This window comes from Phalacrocorax aristotelis, chromosome 32, assembly GCF_949628215.1.
Source record: "Phalacrocorax aristotelis chromosome 32, bGulAri2.1, whole genome shotgun sequence".
Lineage (NCBI taxonomy): Eukaryota > Metazoa > Chordata > Aves > Suliformes > Phalacrocoracidae > Phalacrocorax > Phalacrocorax aristotelis.
The window spans coordinates 233,444-249,366 of NC_134307.1; the positions used below are offsets into that span (position 1 = coordinate 233,444).

The 15,923-nt window shown below is 65.4% G+C and overlaps 1 protein-coding gene across 1 annotated transcript in view; it reads left to right on the forward strand.

The window, feature by feature from the left end:
* The first annotated feature begins 723 nt into the window (after positions 1-723).
* SRCAP (Snf2 related CREBBP activator protein) overlaps positions 724-15,923 on the forward strand; it is a 36,415-nt gene continuing 21,215 nt past the window's right edge. Inside the window, 15 exon segments of the mRNA XM_075076584.1 lie at positions 724-773; positions 1,831-1,904; positions 1,999-2,177; positions 3,820-3,987; positions 4,949-5,134; positions 6,096-6,236; positions 9,309-9,501; positions 10,004-10,137; positions 10,218-10,293; positions 11,160-11,249; positions 12,036-12,131; positions 12,944-13,266; positions 13,349-13,526; positions 14,674-14,810; positions 14,902-15,071. Of these exon segments, the coding sequence (XP_074932685.1) occupies positions 724-773; positions 1,831-1,904; positions 1,999-2,177; positions 3,820-3,987; positions 4,949-5,134; positions 6,096-6,236; positions 9,309-9,501; positions 10,004-10,137; positions 10,218-10,293; positions 11,160-11,249; positions 12,036-12,131; positions 12,944-13,266; positions 13,349-13,526; positions 14,674-14,810; positions 14,902-15,071 (2,195 nt within the window).

Genomic DNA, 15,923 nt, shown 5'->3' on the forward strand with positions numbered 1-15,923 from the left:
GCATCCTGAGGGACCCCGGTGTGGGGTGAGGGATCCTGTGTGGGGCACCCTGAGGGACCCCGGAGTGGGGTGAGGGATCCGGAGTGGGGTGAGGGATCCTGTGTGGGGCACCCTGAGGGACCCCGGAGTGGGGTGAGGGATCCTGTGTGGGGCACCCTGAGGGACCCGGAGTGGGGTGAGGGATCCGGTGTGGGGCATCCTGAGGGACCCCGGTGTGGGGTGAGGGATCCGGTGTGGGGCACCCTGAGGGACCCCGGAGTGGGGTGAGGGATCCGGTGTGGGGCACCCTGAGGGACCCCGGAGTGGGGTGAGGGGTCCTGTGTGGGGCACCCTGAGGGACCCCGGAGTGGGGTGAGGGATCCGATGTGGGGCACCCTGAGGGACCCCGGAGTGGGGTGAGGGATCCGATGTGGGGCACCCTGAGGGACCCCGGAGTGGGGTGAGGGGTCCTGTGTGGGGCACCCTGAGGGACCCCGGAGTGGGGTGAGGGTCCCAATGTGGGGCGCTCTGAGCGATCCTGGTGTGGGGTGAGGGTACCCCATGTGGGGCACTCAGGGGCCCCCGATGTGGGGTACCCCGAGGGTGTTGCTGTGGGTTGAAGGACACCCACATGGTGCTCGGGGACGTGGCTGTGGGTCAGGGGAGGCGGGTGTGGGGTGAGGGATCCCCCAGTGGGCAGCACCCAGAGGATCCCCTCAGAAGGGCACCCACAGGCACCCTAACATGGGGCACCCCGAGGGTCCCACTGTGGGGCTTGGGGACTGCCGTGTGGGGTGAGTGACCCCCATGTGGGGCACCCTTAGGGTCCTACTGTAGGGTTTGGGAGTTCCCAAGTGGGATGAGGGACGCTTACATGGAGCACCTATGGGGTCCTGCTGTGGGGCTTGGGGACCCCTACATGGGGCACCCATGGGGTCCTGCTGTGGGATACCCTGAGGGTTCCACTGTGGGGCAGGGGACCCCCGTGTGGGGCTTGGGAACCCCCAAGTGGGGTGAGGGACCCCAGTGTGGAGCACCCTGAGGATCCCACTGTAGGGCTTGGAGACCCCGGTGTGGGGTGAGGGGTCACTGTGTGGGGCACCCATAGGGTCATGCTGTGGGGTGTGGGGCACCTTGAGGGTCCCACCGTGGGGCAGGAGACCTCCGTGTGGGGCCTGGGAGTCCCCGTATAGGGTGAGGGACTCCTATATGGGGCACCCTGAGGGACCCCCATGTAGGGTGAGGGACCCCAGTGTGGGGCACCCTGAGGGTCCCAATGTGGGGCTTGGGGACCCCGATGTGGGGTGAGGGACCTCTACATGAGGCACCAATGGGGTCCCGCTGTGGGACACCCTGAGGGTCCCACCGTGGGGCAGGGGACCCCCGTGTGGGGCTTGAAAACCCCCAAGTGGGGTGAGGGACCCCAGTGTGGGGCACCCTGAGGGTCGCACCGTGGGGCTTGGGGTCCCCTGTGTGGGATGGGGTCCCCCTTGTTGGGTGGGGGACCCCAATATGAGGCACCCCGAGGGTCCCACTGTGGGGCTTGGGGACCCTGATGTGGGATGAGGGGCTCCTACGTGAGGCACCCATGGGGTCACGCTGTGGGGTGTGGGTTATCCTGAGGGTCCCAGTGTGGGGCTTGGGGAGCCCTCTATGGGGCAGGGGACCCCCAAGTTAGTCACCACCTTGGTGCTGGTCAAAGTTCAGGGGGCACTTGGGGTCAGGGGTGGGGCCAGGGGGCCTCCCCCCCATCCCCAATCCAGAAGCCATTTTGAGGAGGGCAGCACCCATGGGTGGGGTGCAGCACCCATAGGTGGGGGTCACCCACCTCCCCTTTTTCCCCCTCCCCAGGAGCGCCCCCCCCCGCGCCACCGACACCGTGGAAGTGGAGTGTGAGGAGGAGGAGGAGGGCCCCGCGCACACAGGTGGGGCGGCGGCACCCATGGGTGCTGTTTTGGGGGGTGGGGGGGGTAGCACCCCTGGGTGCCCCCCACCCTGACCCCTCCTTGCCCCCCGCAGGCGGCTCGGCGGAGCGCAGGCTGGGCCGCCCGGGCGCCCAGGAGCTGGACGAGGGCTCGGCCCGGCGGCCGCCGGCGCAGGATGAGGCCCCCCCTTCCCAGCATGCCCTGGGGCAGGCGGGCGGCCCCGGGGCCCCCACCCGCCCCCCGCCCTGCCCCCACCCGCCGCTGCACCCCCAGGTGAGGGCGTGGGGGGGGAGGGGGACCCCAAACCCCCCGGGGGGGCTCTGCACCCCCAAAGTGAACCCCCCCACCCCCATGGGTGACCCCCCCCCCCCAGAGTGAACCCCAAGTCTCTGCACCCCCCAAGTGACCCCCCTGCCCCCATGGGCACCCAGAAGGTGACCCCCTTGACTGAGACCCTCATCCTCCATGGCACCCCCCAAGTCTTTGCACCTCCAAAGTGACCCCCCTGGCCTACTTGGCCCCCCAAGTCTGTGATCCCCCCAGCTTCCATGGACCCCCTAAAATAACCCTCCCAGCCTCTATGGCGCCGCCAAAGTGTCCCACGCAAGTCTCTGCACGCCCAAAGCGACCACCCCCAGCTTCCATGTCCCCCCCACAGAACCCCCCCCCAAGCCTGTGTACCCCCAAAGTGACCCCCCTGGCATCCGTAGACCCCCCAAAGTGACTCCCCAAGTCTCTGACCCATCCAAAGTGACCCCCCCCATTCCCCTTGTGACCCCCCCCAAGTCTTTGCACCCCCAAAGTGACCCCCCGGCATCCTTGGCTCCCCCCAAGTCTGTGACCCACCCCAGCTTCCATGCCCCCCCAAAGTAACCCCCCCCAAAGTCTATGTACCCCCAAAGAGACCCCACCAAGTCTCTGCCCCCCGAAACTGCACCAGGACCCCCTATTGCCCCCCCCCGCCCCAGCCTGTGGCCTGGGCTCTAGAGCCCCCCCAAACAGGCAGGAGCTCCATGACCCCCCCCCCCCCCAAATCCAGCCCCTCCCTCCAGCCCCCCCAAACCCCCATCATGCCCCACCCAAACTCAGCCTGGATCACCATCAGCCCCCCCCCAGCCCCCCCAATATAGAAACCCCTAGACTCGCCTGTGCCCCCCCAAACCCACTCGTGCTCTCATATAAGGTCCCCCCAGACTCACCCCATGCCTGGAGCCCCCCCCAACTCATCTCTGCCCCGCCAAACCCAGCCCCACCCCACTATAGGGCCCCCCAGCCTCCCCCCCCCCCCCCCATATAGGGCTTCCTTAAACCTATGCCCACCCCTGGAAACCCCCCAAACCCAGACCCACTCCCCCTATAGGGCCCCCCAGACTCACCCTCACCCCTGGAGGGCCGCCCCACCCCCAAATAGGGCTCCCCTGAACCTACACCCACCCCTGGAGACCCCCCAAACTCACCTGTGCTCCCCCAAACCCCCCCACCCCCAGACCCCCCAAACTCACTTGTGCCTGCCCCCCAGGCCCTCCCGCTCCCATATAGAGCTCCCCTAAACCCACCCCCAGCTCTGGAGCCCCCCCCAAACTCCCCTCTGCCCCCCCAAACTCACCCCCCACCCCCACATAGGGCCCCCCAAACTCACCCCCACCCCCATATAGGGCCCCCCAAACTCACCCCACCCCCATATAGGGCCCCCCAAACCCACCCCCACCCCATTATAGCCCCACCAAACTCCCTTCACCCTCCCCATATAGGGCCCCCCAACCCCACCCCACCCAGCCCCCCCAAATCTCAACCATGCCCCCTGTTGCTCCCCCCAAAGTCTTGCCCCCCCCACCCCTCATGTTTGTCCCCCAAAGCCTTGCCCCCCCCCCTCACACCCCACTGTGTTCCCCCCAGCTCCCCCCAACCAGAATGACGGGCAGCAACCCGGTGTCCCCCGCCTCCTCGGGCTCCCCCGGCAGCGTCTCGCCCCCCGCCTCCTCGCCCGCCGGCCCCCCCCCGCCCCGATGGCCCCCCCGGCCCCCCGGAGCCCCCCAGCCTCTGGGACAAGACCCACGCTGAGATCGCCGAGCAGGCCAAGCACGTAAGCGTGTGTCCCCTCCTCACCCCGCTTTGGGTGCCGGGCCTACCCACCCTGGGGGGGTGTGGGTGGAGGTCAACTCTATAGTAGCCACTGGAGAATCTCTGGTGTCATTTGGGGGGATTATGGGGGAGGTTTTGGGGGCACTTGGGGCTGGTTTAACCATATAGTAGCCATTGGAGAGTTTCTGGTCCTGTTTGGAGGGATTGTGAGTGGGGTTGGCGGGCATTTGGGACTCACCCAATGCTATATAAGCCCTTGGAGAATATCTGGTCTTGTTTTGGAGCAGGTTGTGGGGGCACTTGGGGCTGGCCCAACCTTATAGTAGTCACTGGAGAATCTGGTGTCATTTGAAGGGGTTGGGGGGCACTCAGGAGGCTGAACCCTATAGTAGCCACTGGAGAGTCTCTGGTCTCATTTGAGGGGCGTTCCCCCAGGCTTGTATTAGCCACTGGAGAATCTTTTTTTTCAGCTGGGACATGTTTTGGGGGGAGTTTAGAGGGGTTTTGTGTGGGAAATTGGGGTTTCCCCAACCCTATATAAGCCCTTGGAGAATCTCTGGTTGCACATAGGGGTGTTTGAGGGGTACTTGGGGTGCTTTGGGGTCACTCAGGGGGCTCAGCCCTTTAGCAGCCATTGGAGAGTCTCTGGTATCATCTTGGGGGAATTCTTTAAGAGCGCTTGGGGCTGACCGAACCCTATATCAGCCACTGGAGAATCTCCACCCTCAGATAGGGCACATTTTGGGGGGGATTGGAGGCACTTTGGCTCCTGCAGCCATATATAAGCCACTGGAGAATCTCTTTATTCAGCTGGGACATGTTTGGGGGGGAGTTTAGAGGGGTTTTGTGTGGGAAATTGGGGTTGGCCCAACCCTATACAAGCCCCTGGAGAATCTCTGGTTGCACGGGCGGGTTTGGGGGGTCCGTGGGGCGGGGTTAACCCTTCGGGTGCCGCCCGGCAGGAGGCGGAGGTGGAGCACCGGGTGGCGGAGATGAAGCGCGAGGGCTTCTGGTCGTCGCGGCGCCTCCCCAAGGTGCCGGAGCCGGCGCGGCCCAAGGTCCACTGGGATTATCTCTGCGAGGAGATGCAGTGGTTGGCCGCCGACTTCGCCCAGGAGCGCCGCTGGAAGAGGGGCGTGGCCCGCAAGGTGGGGCGCCCCACCCGCGGGCACGGCCGGCGGCGGGGGTGGGGGGGGTGGGGTGGGTGACCAACCCTATAGTAGCCACTGGAGAAGCTCTGGCGGCGTCTCAAGAAGGGTTGGAGGGGGCTTTTTGACGCGGTTCAACCCCCTGGAGAACCTCTGGTGGCGCCTCAAAGGGGTTCTAGGGGAGGCCCGACCCCATAGTAGCCACTGGAGACTCCCCTCACGGGGTCTGTCCCCCCACCCGTGGGTGCCTCACCCCCCCCCCCCCCACCCCCAGCCGTGGGTGGCCCCACCCAGGTGGGGGGGACAGCGAAGCACCGAGGGGGCGGTGGGGATGGTGGTTCCGGGGTGGTTTGGGGGTGCTTGGGGGGTTTTGGGGGTGCTGGGGGGGGGGTTGTTGGGTGACACCCCCACCCATGGGGGACACCCCCACCCATGGGTGCCCCCTCAGTGGGTGGGGGTACCCCAAAGAGCGGTAGTAAAAGTAATAGAGTTTTGGCGTTGCTGAGCGGTTTGGGGGTGCTGGGAGGGGTTTTGGGGGGGGTGTTGGGTGCCCCCCACCCGAGGTCCCCCCCCACCCATGGGTGACACCCCCCCACCCATGGGTGACCCCTCGGTGGGTGGGGACAGCACTGGGGACATTCTGAGCAGCAGCAGAAGCAAGAGCGAGGGTTTTGGGGAGTCACGGGTTACTGAGCGGTTTGGGGGTGCTGGGAGGGGTTTGAGGGGGTGTTGGGTGCCCCCCCCACCCATGAGTGACATCCCCCCACCCATGGGTGCCCCCCCAGGTGGGTGGGGAGAGCGTTGGGGACACCCTGAGGAGCAGCAGAAGCAAGAGCGAGGGTTTCGGGGAGTTACGGGTTACTGAGCGGTTTGGGGGTGCTGGGAAGGGTTTTTGGGGGTGTCGGGTGACCCCCCCACCCACGGGTGCCCCCCCCCCACCCATGGGTGCCCCCCCCCCCAGGTGGTGCGGATGGTGATGCGGCACCACGAGGAGCAGCGGCAGAAGGAGGAGCGGGCGAAGCGGGAGGAACAGGCCAAGCTGCGCCGGGTGGCTGCCGCCATCGCCAAGGAGGTCAAACAGTTCTGGAGCAACGTGGAGAAGGTGGGTGCCCCTCCCCCGCCCCCACCCACGGGTGCCCCCCACCCATGGGTGCCACCCCCCACCCCCCATGGGCGCCCTCCCCCCACGTGGTTACCAGCGCTTGCCACGTCATTTATGGGTCTCACCACCGTTTTTGGACGTTTTGGGTGGGGAGGAAGTGGGTGGCCGCCGCGCCCAGGGCACCCGTGGGTGCACAGCGCCATGGGCTACCAACCTCTCTTAGTTGGCTACCACCCAAGGGTGCCTGGCACCCCTACTCTTGGGCTACCAAAAGCCTTAGGTGGCCACCACCCATTGGGTGTTGCTATGGTCCATTCCTGGGCCACCAAACCCCCTGGGCGACCACCCCCCCAGGAGCACCCAAGGGTGCTCCCTGCTGCTAACCTCGGACACTCCTGGGCTACCAAATCCCTGTGGTTGGCCACCGCCCACTGGGTGTCCCTACACCCAGTCCCCTTCCACTCTGGTCTCATTCACTGGGCTACCAGCCCTCACAGGGTGGCCAACAACTCCTGGGGCACCCAAGGGTGCCCGGCATCGCATCACCAACCCCTCTGGGCTACCAGATTTCTTTGGGTGGCCACCACCCCTGGGTGACCAAGTGGTGTTCAGTACCACATCCCCAAACACCCGTGGGCTACCAAGCTCTCCTGGGTGGCCACCGACTCCTGGGCCACCATTTTGTCTCTCCCCAAACCCCGGTGGGCTACCAAGCTCTCTTGGGTGGCTACCATCCCCCTTGACCATCAGTTTGTCTTGTCACTCTGGCGCTGCAGCAGATGACCAGCTGGTGGTTGGCCATTGGGTGACCACGATGGCTCTTGGGTGGCCAGTGGTCACCCCTGGTGGCCTGGGAGCAGCCAGTGGTGGCCATTAGGGGCTCGTTGGGTGCCCACGGTGCCCTGTGCTCCTCTGTTGACTTGTTGCGGTGGCTATTGGTTGCCCGTTCGTTGCTTGCGGTGGCTGTTGGGTGGCTGTTGGTTGCCCATGGTGGTCATTGGTTGCCCATGGAGGCCGTTGGTTGCCCATGGTGGTTGTTGGGTGGCCACTGGTGATGTGTGGTGGCTGTTGGTTGGCTGTTGGTTGTTCTTGGTGGCCATTGGGTGGCTGGTGGTGCCCTGTGGTGGCCATGGGGTGACCTTGAGTGGCTGTTGGTTGCTCATGGTGGCCACTGGTGACCCGTGGTGGCTACTGGATGACTTTGGGTGGCTGTTGATGACCCTTGGTGGCTGTTGGTTGTTCTTGGTGGCCATTGGGTGGCTGGTGGTGACCCGTGGTGGCTACTGGATGACTTTGGGTGGCCATTGGTGACACATGGTGGCCACTGGATGACTGCGTGGCGAGTAGTGACCCATGGTGGCCATTGGATGGCTGTTGTTGCTCGTAGTGGCCGGTGGTGACCCATGGTGGCTCTTGGATGACCTTGGGTGGTTGTTAATGACTTGTGGTGGCCGTTGGATGACTTTGGGTGGCTGTTGGTGACCCGTGGTCGTTATTGGATGACGTTGGGCGGCCGTTGGATGATGTTGGGCGGCTGTCGGATGACTTTGGGTGGCCAGTGTGACCCGTGGTGGCCGTTGGATGACGTTGGGCGGCCGTTGGTGACCTGTGGTGGCTGTTGGATGACGTTGGGCGGCCATTGGATGACATTGGGTGGCCGTTGGATGACTTTGGGTGGCCATTGGTGACCCGCGGTAGCCGTTGGATGGCGTTGGGCGGCTGTTGGATGACGTTGGGCGGCCGTTGGTGACCCGCGGTGGCCGTTGGTGACTCTGGGCGGCTGTTGGTGACCGGCGGTGGCCGTTGGATGGCGTTGGGTGGCCGTTGGATGACTTTGGGCGGCCGTCGGTGACCCGCGGTGGCATTGGATGACGTTGGGCGGCCGTTGTGACCCGCGGTGGCCGTTGGATGGCGTTGGGCGGCTGTTGGTGACCAGCGGTAGCCGTTGGATGGCGTTGGGCGGCCATTGGTGACCCGCGGTGGCCATTGGATGACGCTGGGCGGCTGTTGGTGACCCGCGGTGGCCGTTGGATGGCGTTGGGCGGCTGTTGGTGACCAGCGGTAGCCGTTGGATGGCGTTGGGCGGCCATTGGTGACCCGCGGTGGCCGTTGGATGACGCTGGGCGGCTGTTGGTGACCCGCGGTGGCCGTTGGATGACGCTGGGCGGCTGTTGGTGACCCGCGGTGGCCGTTGGATGACGCTGGGCGGCTGTTGGTGACCAGCCGTGGCCGTTGGATGGCGTTGGGCGGCTGTTGGTGATGACTTGTGGTGGCCGTTGGATGGCGTTGGGCGGCCGTTGGTGACCTGCGGTGGCTGTTGGATGACGCTGGGCGGCCGTTGGATGACATTGGGCGGCCGTTGGATGACTTTGGGTGGCCATTGGTGACCCGGGGTGGTTATTGGATGACTTTGGGTGGCCGTTGGATGACTTTGGGTGGCCATTGGTGACCCGCGGTGGCTGTTGGATGACGTTGGGTGGCTGTTGGATGACACTGGGCGGCCGTTGGGTGGCTGTTGGATGACGTTGGGTGGCCATTGGTGACCCGCGGTGGCTGTTGGATGACGTTGGGTGGCCGTTGGATGACTTTGGGTGGCCATTGGTGACGCGCGGTGGCTGTTGGATGACGTTGGGTGGCCGTTGGATGACTTTGGGTGGCCATTGGTGACCCGGGGTGGCTGTTGGATGACGTTGGGTGGCCGTTGGATGACTTTGGGTGGCCATTGGTGACCCGGGGTGGTTATTGGATGACGTTGGGTGGCCATTGGATGACTTTGGGTGGCCATTGGTGACCCGCGGTGGCTGTTGGATGACGTTGGGTGGCCGTTGGATGACTTTGGGTGGCCATTGGTGACACGTGGTGGCTGTTGGATGACGTTGGGTGGCCGTTGGATGACTTTGGGTGGCCATTGGTGACCCGGGGTGGTTATTGGATGACGTTGGGTGGCCATTGGATGACTTTGGGTGGCCATTGGTGACGCGCGGTGGCTGTTGGATGACGTTGGGTGGCCATTGGATGACGCTGGGCGGCCGTTGGGTGGCCGTTGGGTGCTGAGGCGCGGCGGTCGCGCAGGTGGTGCAGTTCAAGCAGCAGTCGCGGCTGGAGGAGAAGCGGAAGAAGGCCCTGGACCTGCAGCTGGATTTCATTGTGGGCCAGACCGAGAAGTACTCGGACCTGCTGAGCCGCAGCCTCAACGCCCCCCGCGCCCCGCCCGGAGCCCCCCGACGGGGACCCCCAGCCCCCCACTCCCACCTCGCCCACCAAGGTGGGTGTCACCACCCCGGGGGGAGGACAGGGTCACCTGGGGATGGGGGATGTGGGGGCCCCCCCGATGAGGTTGGGGCACCCAAGGGTGTTGGGGATACTGCGGAGAGGGATGGGGACGCTGCGGGGGGGACGTGGGGGCACTGAGGGGGTGACAGGGACACCCAAGGAAGAGGTGGGGTGGGGGTCAGGGGCACCCATGGCTGCTGGAGGGGGGATGGGGATGTGGCACCCAGGGGTGCTGGGGAGGGGACGAAGGGGCCGGGGCACCCATGGGTGCTGGGGAGGGGACAGTGACACCCAGAGGGACTGGGGACATGGGGGACAGGAGCACCTAGAGGGGAGGGGACAAGCTGCCCCCAGGGCCACCCATGGGTGCTGGGGAGGTGACACGGACCCTCCTGCTCCCCCAAAGCTGGAGGTGGAGGGTGGGGTCCAGGGAGGGTGTCTGGGTGCCACCCATGGGTGCTGACCCCCCCCTTTCCCCCCCCCAACAACCGCAGACGGGGACATGGAACCGCTGGACGAGGATGTCACCGAGGGTCACCCCCCCGAGGCGCGGCGCCGCGAGCTGGAGCTGCTCAAGCAGGAGGGGGAGGTGCCCCTGGAGGAGCTGCTGGGCTCCCTGCCCCCCCAGGTACCCCCGCCGCCACCTTGGGGATCCCCCTGGCACCCCCGGGGACGCCCCCCTCACCCCCCCCATGTCCCCCCGACAAGGCGCTGCTGCGGAGGAACAAGCGGCCCTGGGAGCCCCGCGAGGAGGATGAGGAGTTCGCGGCCGAGGAGGAGGAGGGTGAGGATGGGGGGAGCAGGGGCGGGAGGGCCTGGGGGCTGACACCCCTCCCTGGGGGCCTGGCACCCATCCCTGGGGCTCTGTCACCCATCCTTGGGGTCTGTCACCCTTTTTTTGGGGGCTCTGTCACCCATCCCTGGGTGTTTGCCACCCATCCTTGGGGACTGACACCCTTTTTTGGGGGCTCTGTCACCCATTTCTGGGGGTTTGCCACCCATCCTTGGGGTCTGTCACCCATTTCTGGGGGTTTGCCACCCATCCTTGGGGTCTGTCACCCTTTTTTGGGGCTGCATCACCCACCCTTGGGGTCTGGCACCCATCTTTGAGTCTCTGCCACCCATTCCTGGGGCTCTGTCACCCACTGTTGGGGTCTGGCACCCATTTCTGGGGCTTTGTAACCCATCGTTTATATCTGTCACCCGTCTCTGGGGGGCTGTCCCCTGTTTCTGGGTGCTTGTCACCCATCTTTGGGGGTTTGTCACCCATCCTTGGGGTCTGGCACCCATTCCTGCAGCTGTGTCACCCACTTCTGGGGTCTCTCACCCTTTTCTGGGGCTCTGTCACCTGTCCCTGGTGGTGTCTCACCCACTTCTGGGGCTCTGTCACCCACTTCTGGGGCTCTGTCACCCATCCTTGGCCTCTGTCACCTGTCCCTGGTGGTGTCTCACCCACTTCTGGGGCTCTGTCACCCACAACATGACTCGTGTCACCCCTCCCGGGACTCTGTCACCCACTGGGGTCTCTGTCACCCTGCCCCGGGTCTCCTCTATCCCCTGGGTGGGTGCCCCGGGGCTGTCACCCCACCCCACCCCCCCGGGGATGGTGTCACCCCCCCCGGGGCTGGCGTCACCCGCCGGGTCCCGCAGGCGAGGATGAGGAGGAGACGATCGCGGCGCAGGAGCGGCTGGAGGGCGACGTCGACCACAAGCAGGAGCTGGACGACCTGGCCCGCGAGGGTAGGCCCAGCACCCACGGGTGCCCCCTCCCGGCACCCACGGGTGTCCCCCCCCGGCACCCACGCGGGCCCCTGGGCTGGGGGACGCGGGGCACGGGCACACGCGTCTGCGGGGACACGTCGGGGTGACATGGGGACACGCGTGTGCGGGGACACGGGGACGCGTGTGCGCAGTCACATGTGTATGGACATGGAGGCACATGTGTATGGACACGGGGACACGCGTGCATGGACATGGGGACATGGTGTGCGGGGACACCGGGACGCGTGTGTGCAGTCACGTGTGTATGGACATGGGGACACGCGTGTGTAGAGTCACGTGTGTATGGACATGGAGACACGTGTATGGACGCGGGGACACGCGTGTGCGGGGACACAGATGCGTGTGCACAGAGTCACGTGTGTACAGGCACGGGGACAGCCGTGTGCGGGGACACAGATGCATGTGTGTGCAGAGTCACGTGTGTATGGACACGGGGACACGCGTGTGCGGGGATCCGGGGACGTGCGTGTGCAGCAGCACGGCGTTGTGTGTGCAGCGACACGTCTGGCCATGGGAACACGCGTGTGCGGGGGCGCGTGTGCAGGGACACAGGGATGTGTGTGCAGGGACACGCGTGTGCACGGCCACGAGGACACGTGTGCGAACACGTGGGGGGACGCGCGCGCCGGGACACGGGGACGCAGGGGCACGTGCGCGAGGACGTGGAGGACACGCGTGTGCAGGGACGTGAGAACTTGCCCAGGCGTGTTCCAGGCGTGTTCCAGGCGTGTGCGTGTTCCGCAGGGGCGCTGCCGATGGAGGAGCTGCTGCAGCAGTACGCCGGCGCCTTCGCCGACTCCGACTGCGACTCCCCGCCCGGCGCCAGCAGCACCCGCTCGGGTAGGGGCACCCGTGGGTGCTGGGGTGGGGGCGGGGGGGGGCGCAGGGAAGGGGGAGATGGGTGTGACAGGGACACCCCTGGGTGCTGTGGGACCCCCCCCACGTGTCACAGGCCTCCCCAGCTGCTTTAGATCCGCCTGTGGGTGCTCTAGGGCCACCCTTGGGTGCTCTAGGACCATTTGTGTGTGCTGTGGGGCCACCCATGGGTGTCGTAGGGTCTCCTGGGTGTTATGTGACACCCCACCCTACTATAGGGCCACCCCTGGGTCCTAGAGACCCCCACCCATGTGTCTGGGCCACCCATGGGTGCTGTAGGGCCACCCCTGGGTCCTAGAGACCCCCACCCAAGTACCATAGGTCCACCTATGGGTGCTGTAGGGCCACCCCTGGGTCCTAGAGACCCCCACCCAAGTACCATAGGTCCACCTATGGGTGCTGTAGGGCCACCCCTGGGTCCTAGAGACCCCCACCCAAGTACTGTAGTGCCACCCTTGGGTCCTAGAGACCTCACCCAGGTGCCATAGGGCCACCCCTGGGAGCCGTAGGGCCACCCCTGTGTCCTAGAGACCCCCACCCACATGTCAGGGCCACCTGTGGGTGCTGTAGGGCCACCCCTGGGTCCTAGAGACCCCCACCCACGTGTCAGGGCCACCCCGGGTGCTGTAGGGCCACCCCTGGGTCCTAGAGACCCCCACCCACGTGCCATAAGGCCACCCCTGGGTCCTAGAGACCACCCTTCATCTACCATAGGGCCACCCGTGGGTGCTGCCACCAGCCCCACCCCCAGCACCCACGTGTCTGTGTCCCCCCAGACTCGCCAGCGGCTGAGAGTGATGACGAGGAAGAGGAGGAGGAAGAGGATGAAGATGAGGAAGACGAAGATGAGGAAGAGGAAGAGGAAGAAGAAGAAGAAGAGGAGGAGGAAGACGAAGAAGAGCAAGAAGAGACTGAAGCAGGCGCCCCCGCCCCCGAGGACCCTTCGCCACCACCGGGCACCCAAGAGCACCCAGGGGGGCCCCCGCCAGCCGCCCCCCCGCCCCCCGCCGCCGCCCCCACCCCAAAGAAAGAGATCACCGACATCGCTGCCGCCGCCGAGAGCCTCCAGCCCAAGGGCTACACCTTGGCCACCACCCAGGTAACCCCCTCCCCGGCTCCCCTAGCACCCGTGGGTGCTGCGGGGAGGGCGTCGCCCACCTCCGCCCCACCCCCTCCTCCAGGTGAAGACGCCCATCCCCCACCTGCTGCGGGGCACCCTGCGGGAGTACCAGCACATCGGCCTGGACTGGTTGGTCACCATGTACGAGAAGAAGCTCAACGGGATCTTGGCCGACGAGATGGGCTTGGGCAAGACCATCCAGACCATCTCCCTCCTGGCCCACCTCGCCTGCGAGAAGGGTGAGGGGTGCCCCCCACCCACTCACGGGGCGTCCCCGGTCTCCGTCGGGGGCCTCGGGAGGTGCTCGGAGGGTTGGGTGGGCACCCTTGGGTGCTGGGTGGGTCTTGGTAGGGTATTTAGTGTGCATTTGAGCACCCTTGGGTGCTGTGGGGTCTTTGTAGGGTCATTGGTGTCCATCTGAGCACCCTTGGGTGCCGGGGGGTCTTTGTAGGGTCATTAATGTCTATCTGAGCACCCTTGGGTGCTGGGGGCTCTTCGTAGAGACTAGGGCCCTTCTTGGTGCTCCGTGAGCACCTTAAATGCTGTGGGGTCTTTGAGTTGTCTGCAGGGCCCCATGAGCTCCCCAAGCGCCCATGGGTGCTCTGGGTTCCTTATTGGGTCTTTAAATTCCTACCAGCTCCCGGAGCACCCATGGGTCCTGTAGGCTCCTTACAGCATTTGTAGGTTCTTACAGGTGATTTGAGCACCCATGGGTCCTAGAAGGTTCCTTATGGAATCTGTAGGTCCCCATGGGCTCCCTGAACACCCATGGGTGCTGTAGGCTCCTTACAGGATCTGTAGATCCTCTTGTTTCCTTGAGTAGCTAGAGCCTTGAAGGTTCCTTATGGGATCTGTAGGTCCACATGGGCTCCCTGAGCACCCATGGGTGCTTTAGGCTCCGTATGGAATCTGTAGCTCCCCATTGGCTCCCTGAGCACCCATGGGTGCTGTAGGCTCCTTATAGCCTTTGTAGGTCCTTATGGACTCCTTGAGCACCCATAGGTGCTGTAGGCTCCATGTAGCATCCATAGGTCCCCGTGGGCTCCCCCAGCACCCATGGGTGCTCTGGGCTCCTTCTAGGATCCATAGGTCCTCATGGGCTCCCTGAGCACCCATGAGTGCCGTAGGCTGTTTATAGCCTTTGTTAGGTTTCTCTGGGTTCCTTGAGCACCCATAGGTGCTGTAGGCTCAGTATGGAATCCGTAGCTCACCACGGGCTCCCTGAGCACCCACGGGTGCTGTAGGCCCCTTATAGCCTTTATTAGGTCACTGTGGGTTCCTTGAGCACCCATGGGTGCTGTAGGCTCCATGTAGCATCCATAGGTCCTCGTGGGCTCCCCAGCACCCATGGGTGCCCGGCCCTGACGCCGCCCCCCCTCCCCGCAGGCAGCTGGGGCCCCCACCTCATCATCGTGCCCACCAGCGTGATGCTCAACTGGGAGATGGAGCTGAAGCGCTGGTGCCCCAGCTTCAAGATCCTCACCTACTACGGGGCGCAGAAGGAGCGCCGGCTGAAGCGGCAGGTGAACCCCAACCCTGTGGGTGGGCGGGGGGGTGGGTTTGGGGGGGGTCCCCGACCCTCTTTGTGACCCCCACCCACCCACCCCCACCCAGGGCTGGACCAAACCCAACGCCTTCCACGTCTGCATCACCTCCTACAAGCTGGTCCTGCAGGACCACCAGGCTTTTCGCCGCAAGAACTGGAAGTACCTGATCCTGGACGAGGCCCAGAACATCAAGAACTTCAAATCGCAGCGTTGGCAGTCGCTCCTCAACTTCAACAGGTCCGCGGAGGGTGGGGAGTGGGTGGGGGGGGCACCCATGGGTGCTGAGGGGTGCCCCGAGGGGCTGGGGGGGACACCATGGGGTGCTCGGGAAGTCGGGTGTGCTGGCAAAGAGCCTGGGGTGCAGAGGGTGGTGGGGTACCCTGAGGATTTTGGGGCAGCCTGGGGGTGTTGGAGGCACCCTGGGGGGCACCCATGGGTGCTGAGGGGTGCCCCGAGGGGCTGGGGGGGACACCATGGGGTGCTCAGGAAGTCAGGTGTGCTGGTAAAGAGCCTGGGGCACTGAGGGTGTTGGGGGACACCCTGGGGGGCCCTCATGGGTGCCCACCCTGGGAGGGAACTGGGTGCAGCCAGTGGGGTGCAGCTGCTGGAGGGTGACCCCGTTGTAGAGTGCTGCTGCATAGGGGTGCCCTGACACACAGCTGTAGCTGCCTGGGGGCACCCATGGGTGCTCTGCGACTGCCTGGGGTCGCCCATGGGCGCGCTGTAGCTGCCAGGGGTGTTCCTGTGGGTGCATGTTAGCAACCTGGGGGCACCCATGGGTGCTCAGTTACTGCCTGGGGGCACCCGTGGGTGCGCTGTAGCTGTCGGGGGTGTTCCTGTGGGTGCACGTTAGCAACCTGGGGGCACCCATGGGTGAGCTGTAGTTGCCTGGGGGCACCCGTGGGTGCGCTGTGGCTGCCTGGGGGCACCCCTGGGTGCTCTGTGACTGCGTGTGGGTGCTCTGTAGCTGCCTGGGGGCACCCGTGGGTGCGCTGTGGCTGCCTGGGGGCACCCCTGGGTGCTCTGTGACTGCGTGTGGGTGCTCTGTAGCTGCCTGGGGGCACCCATGGGTGCGCTGTGACTGCCTGG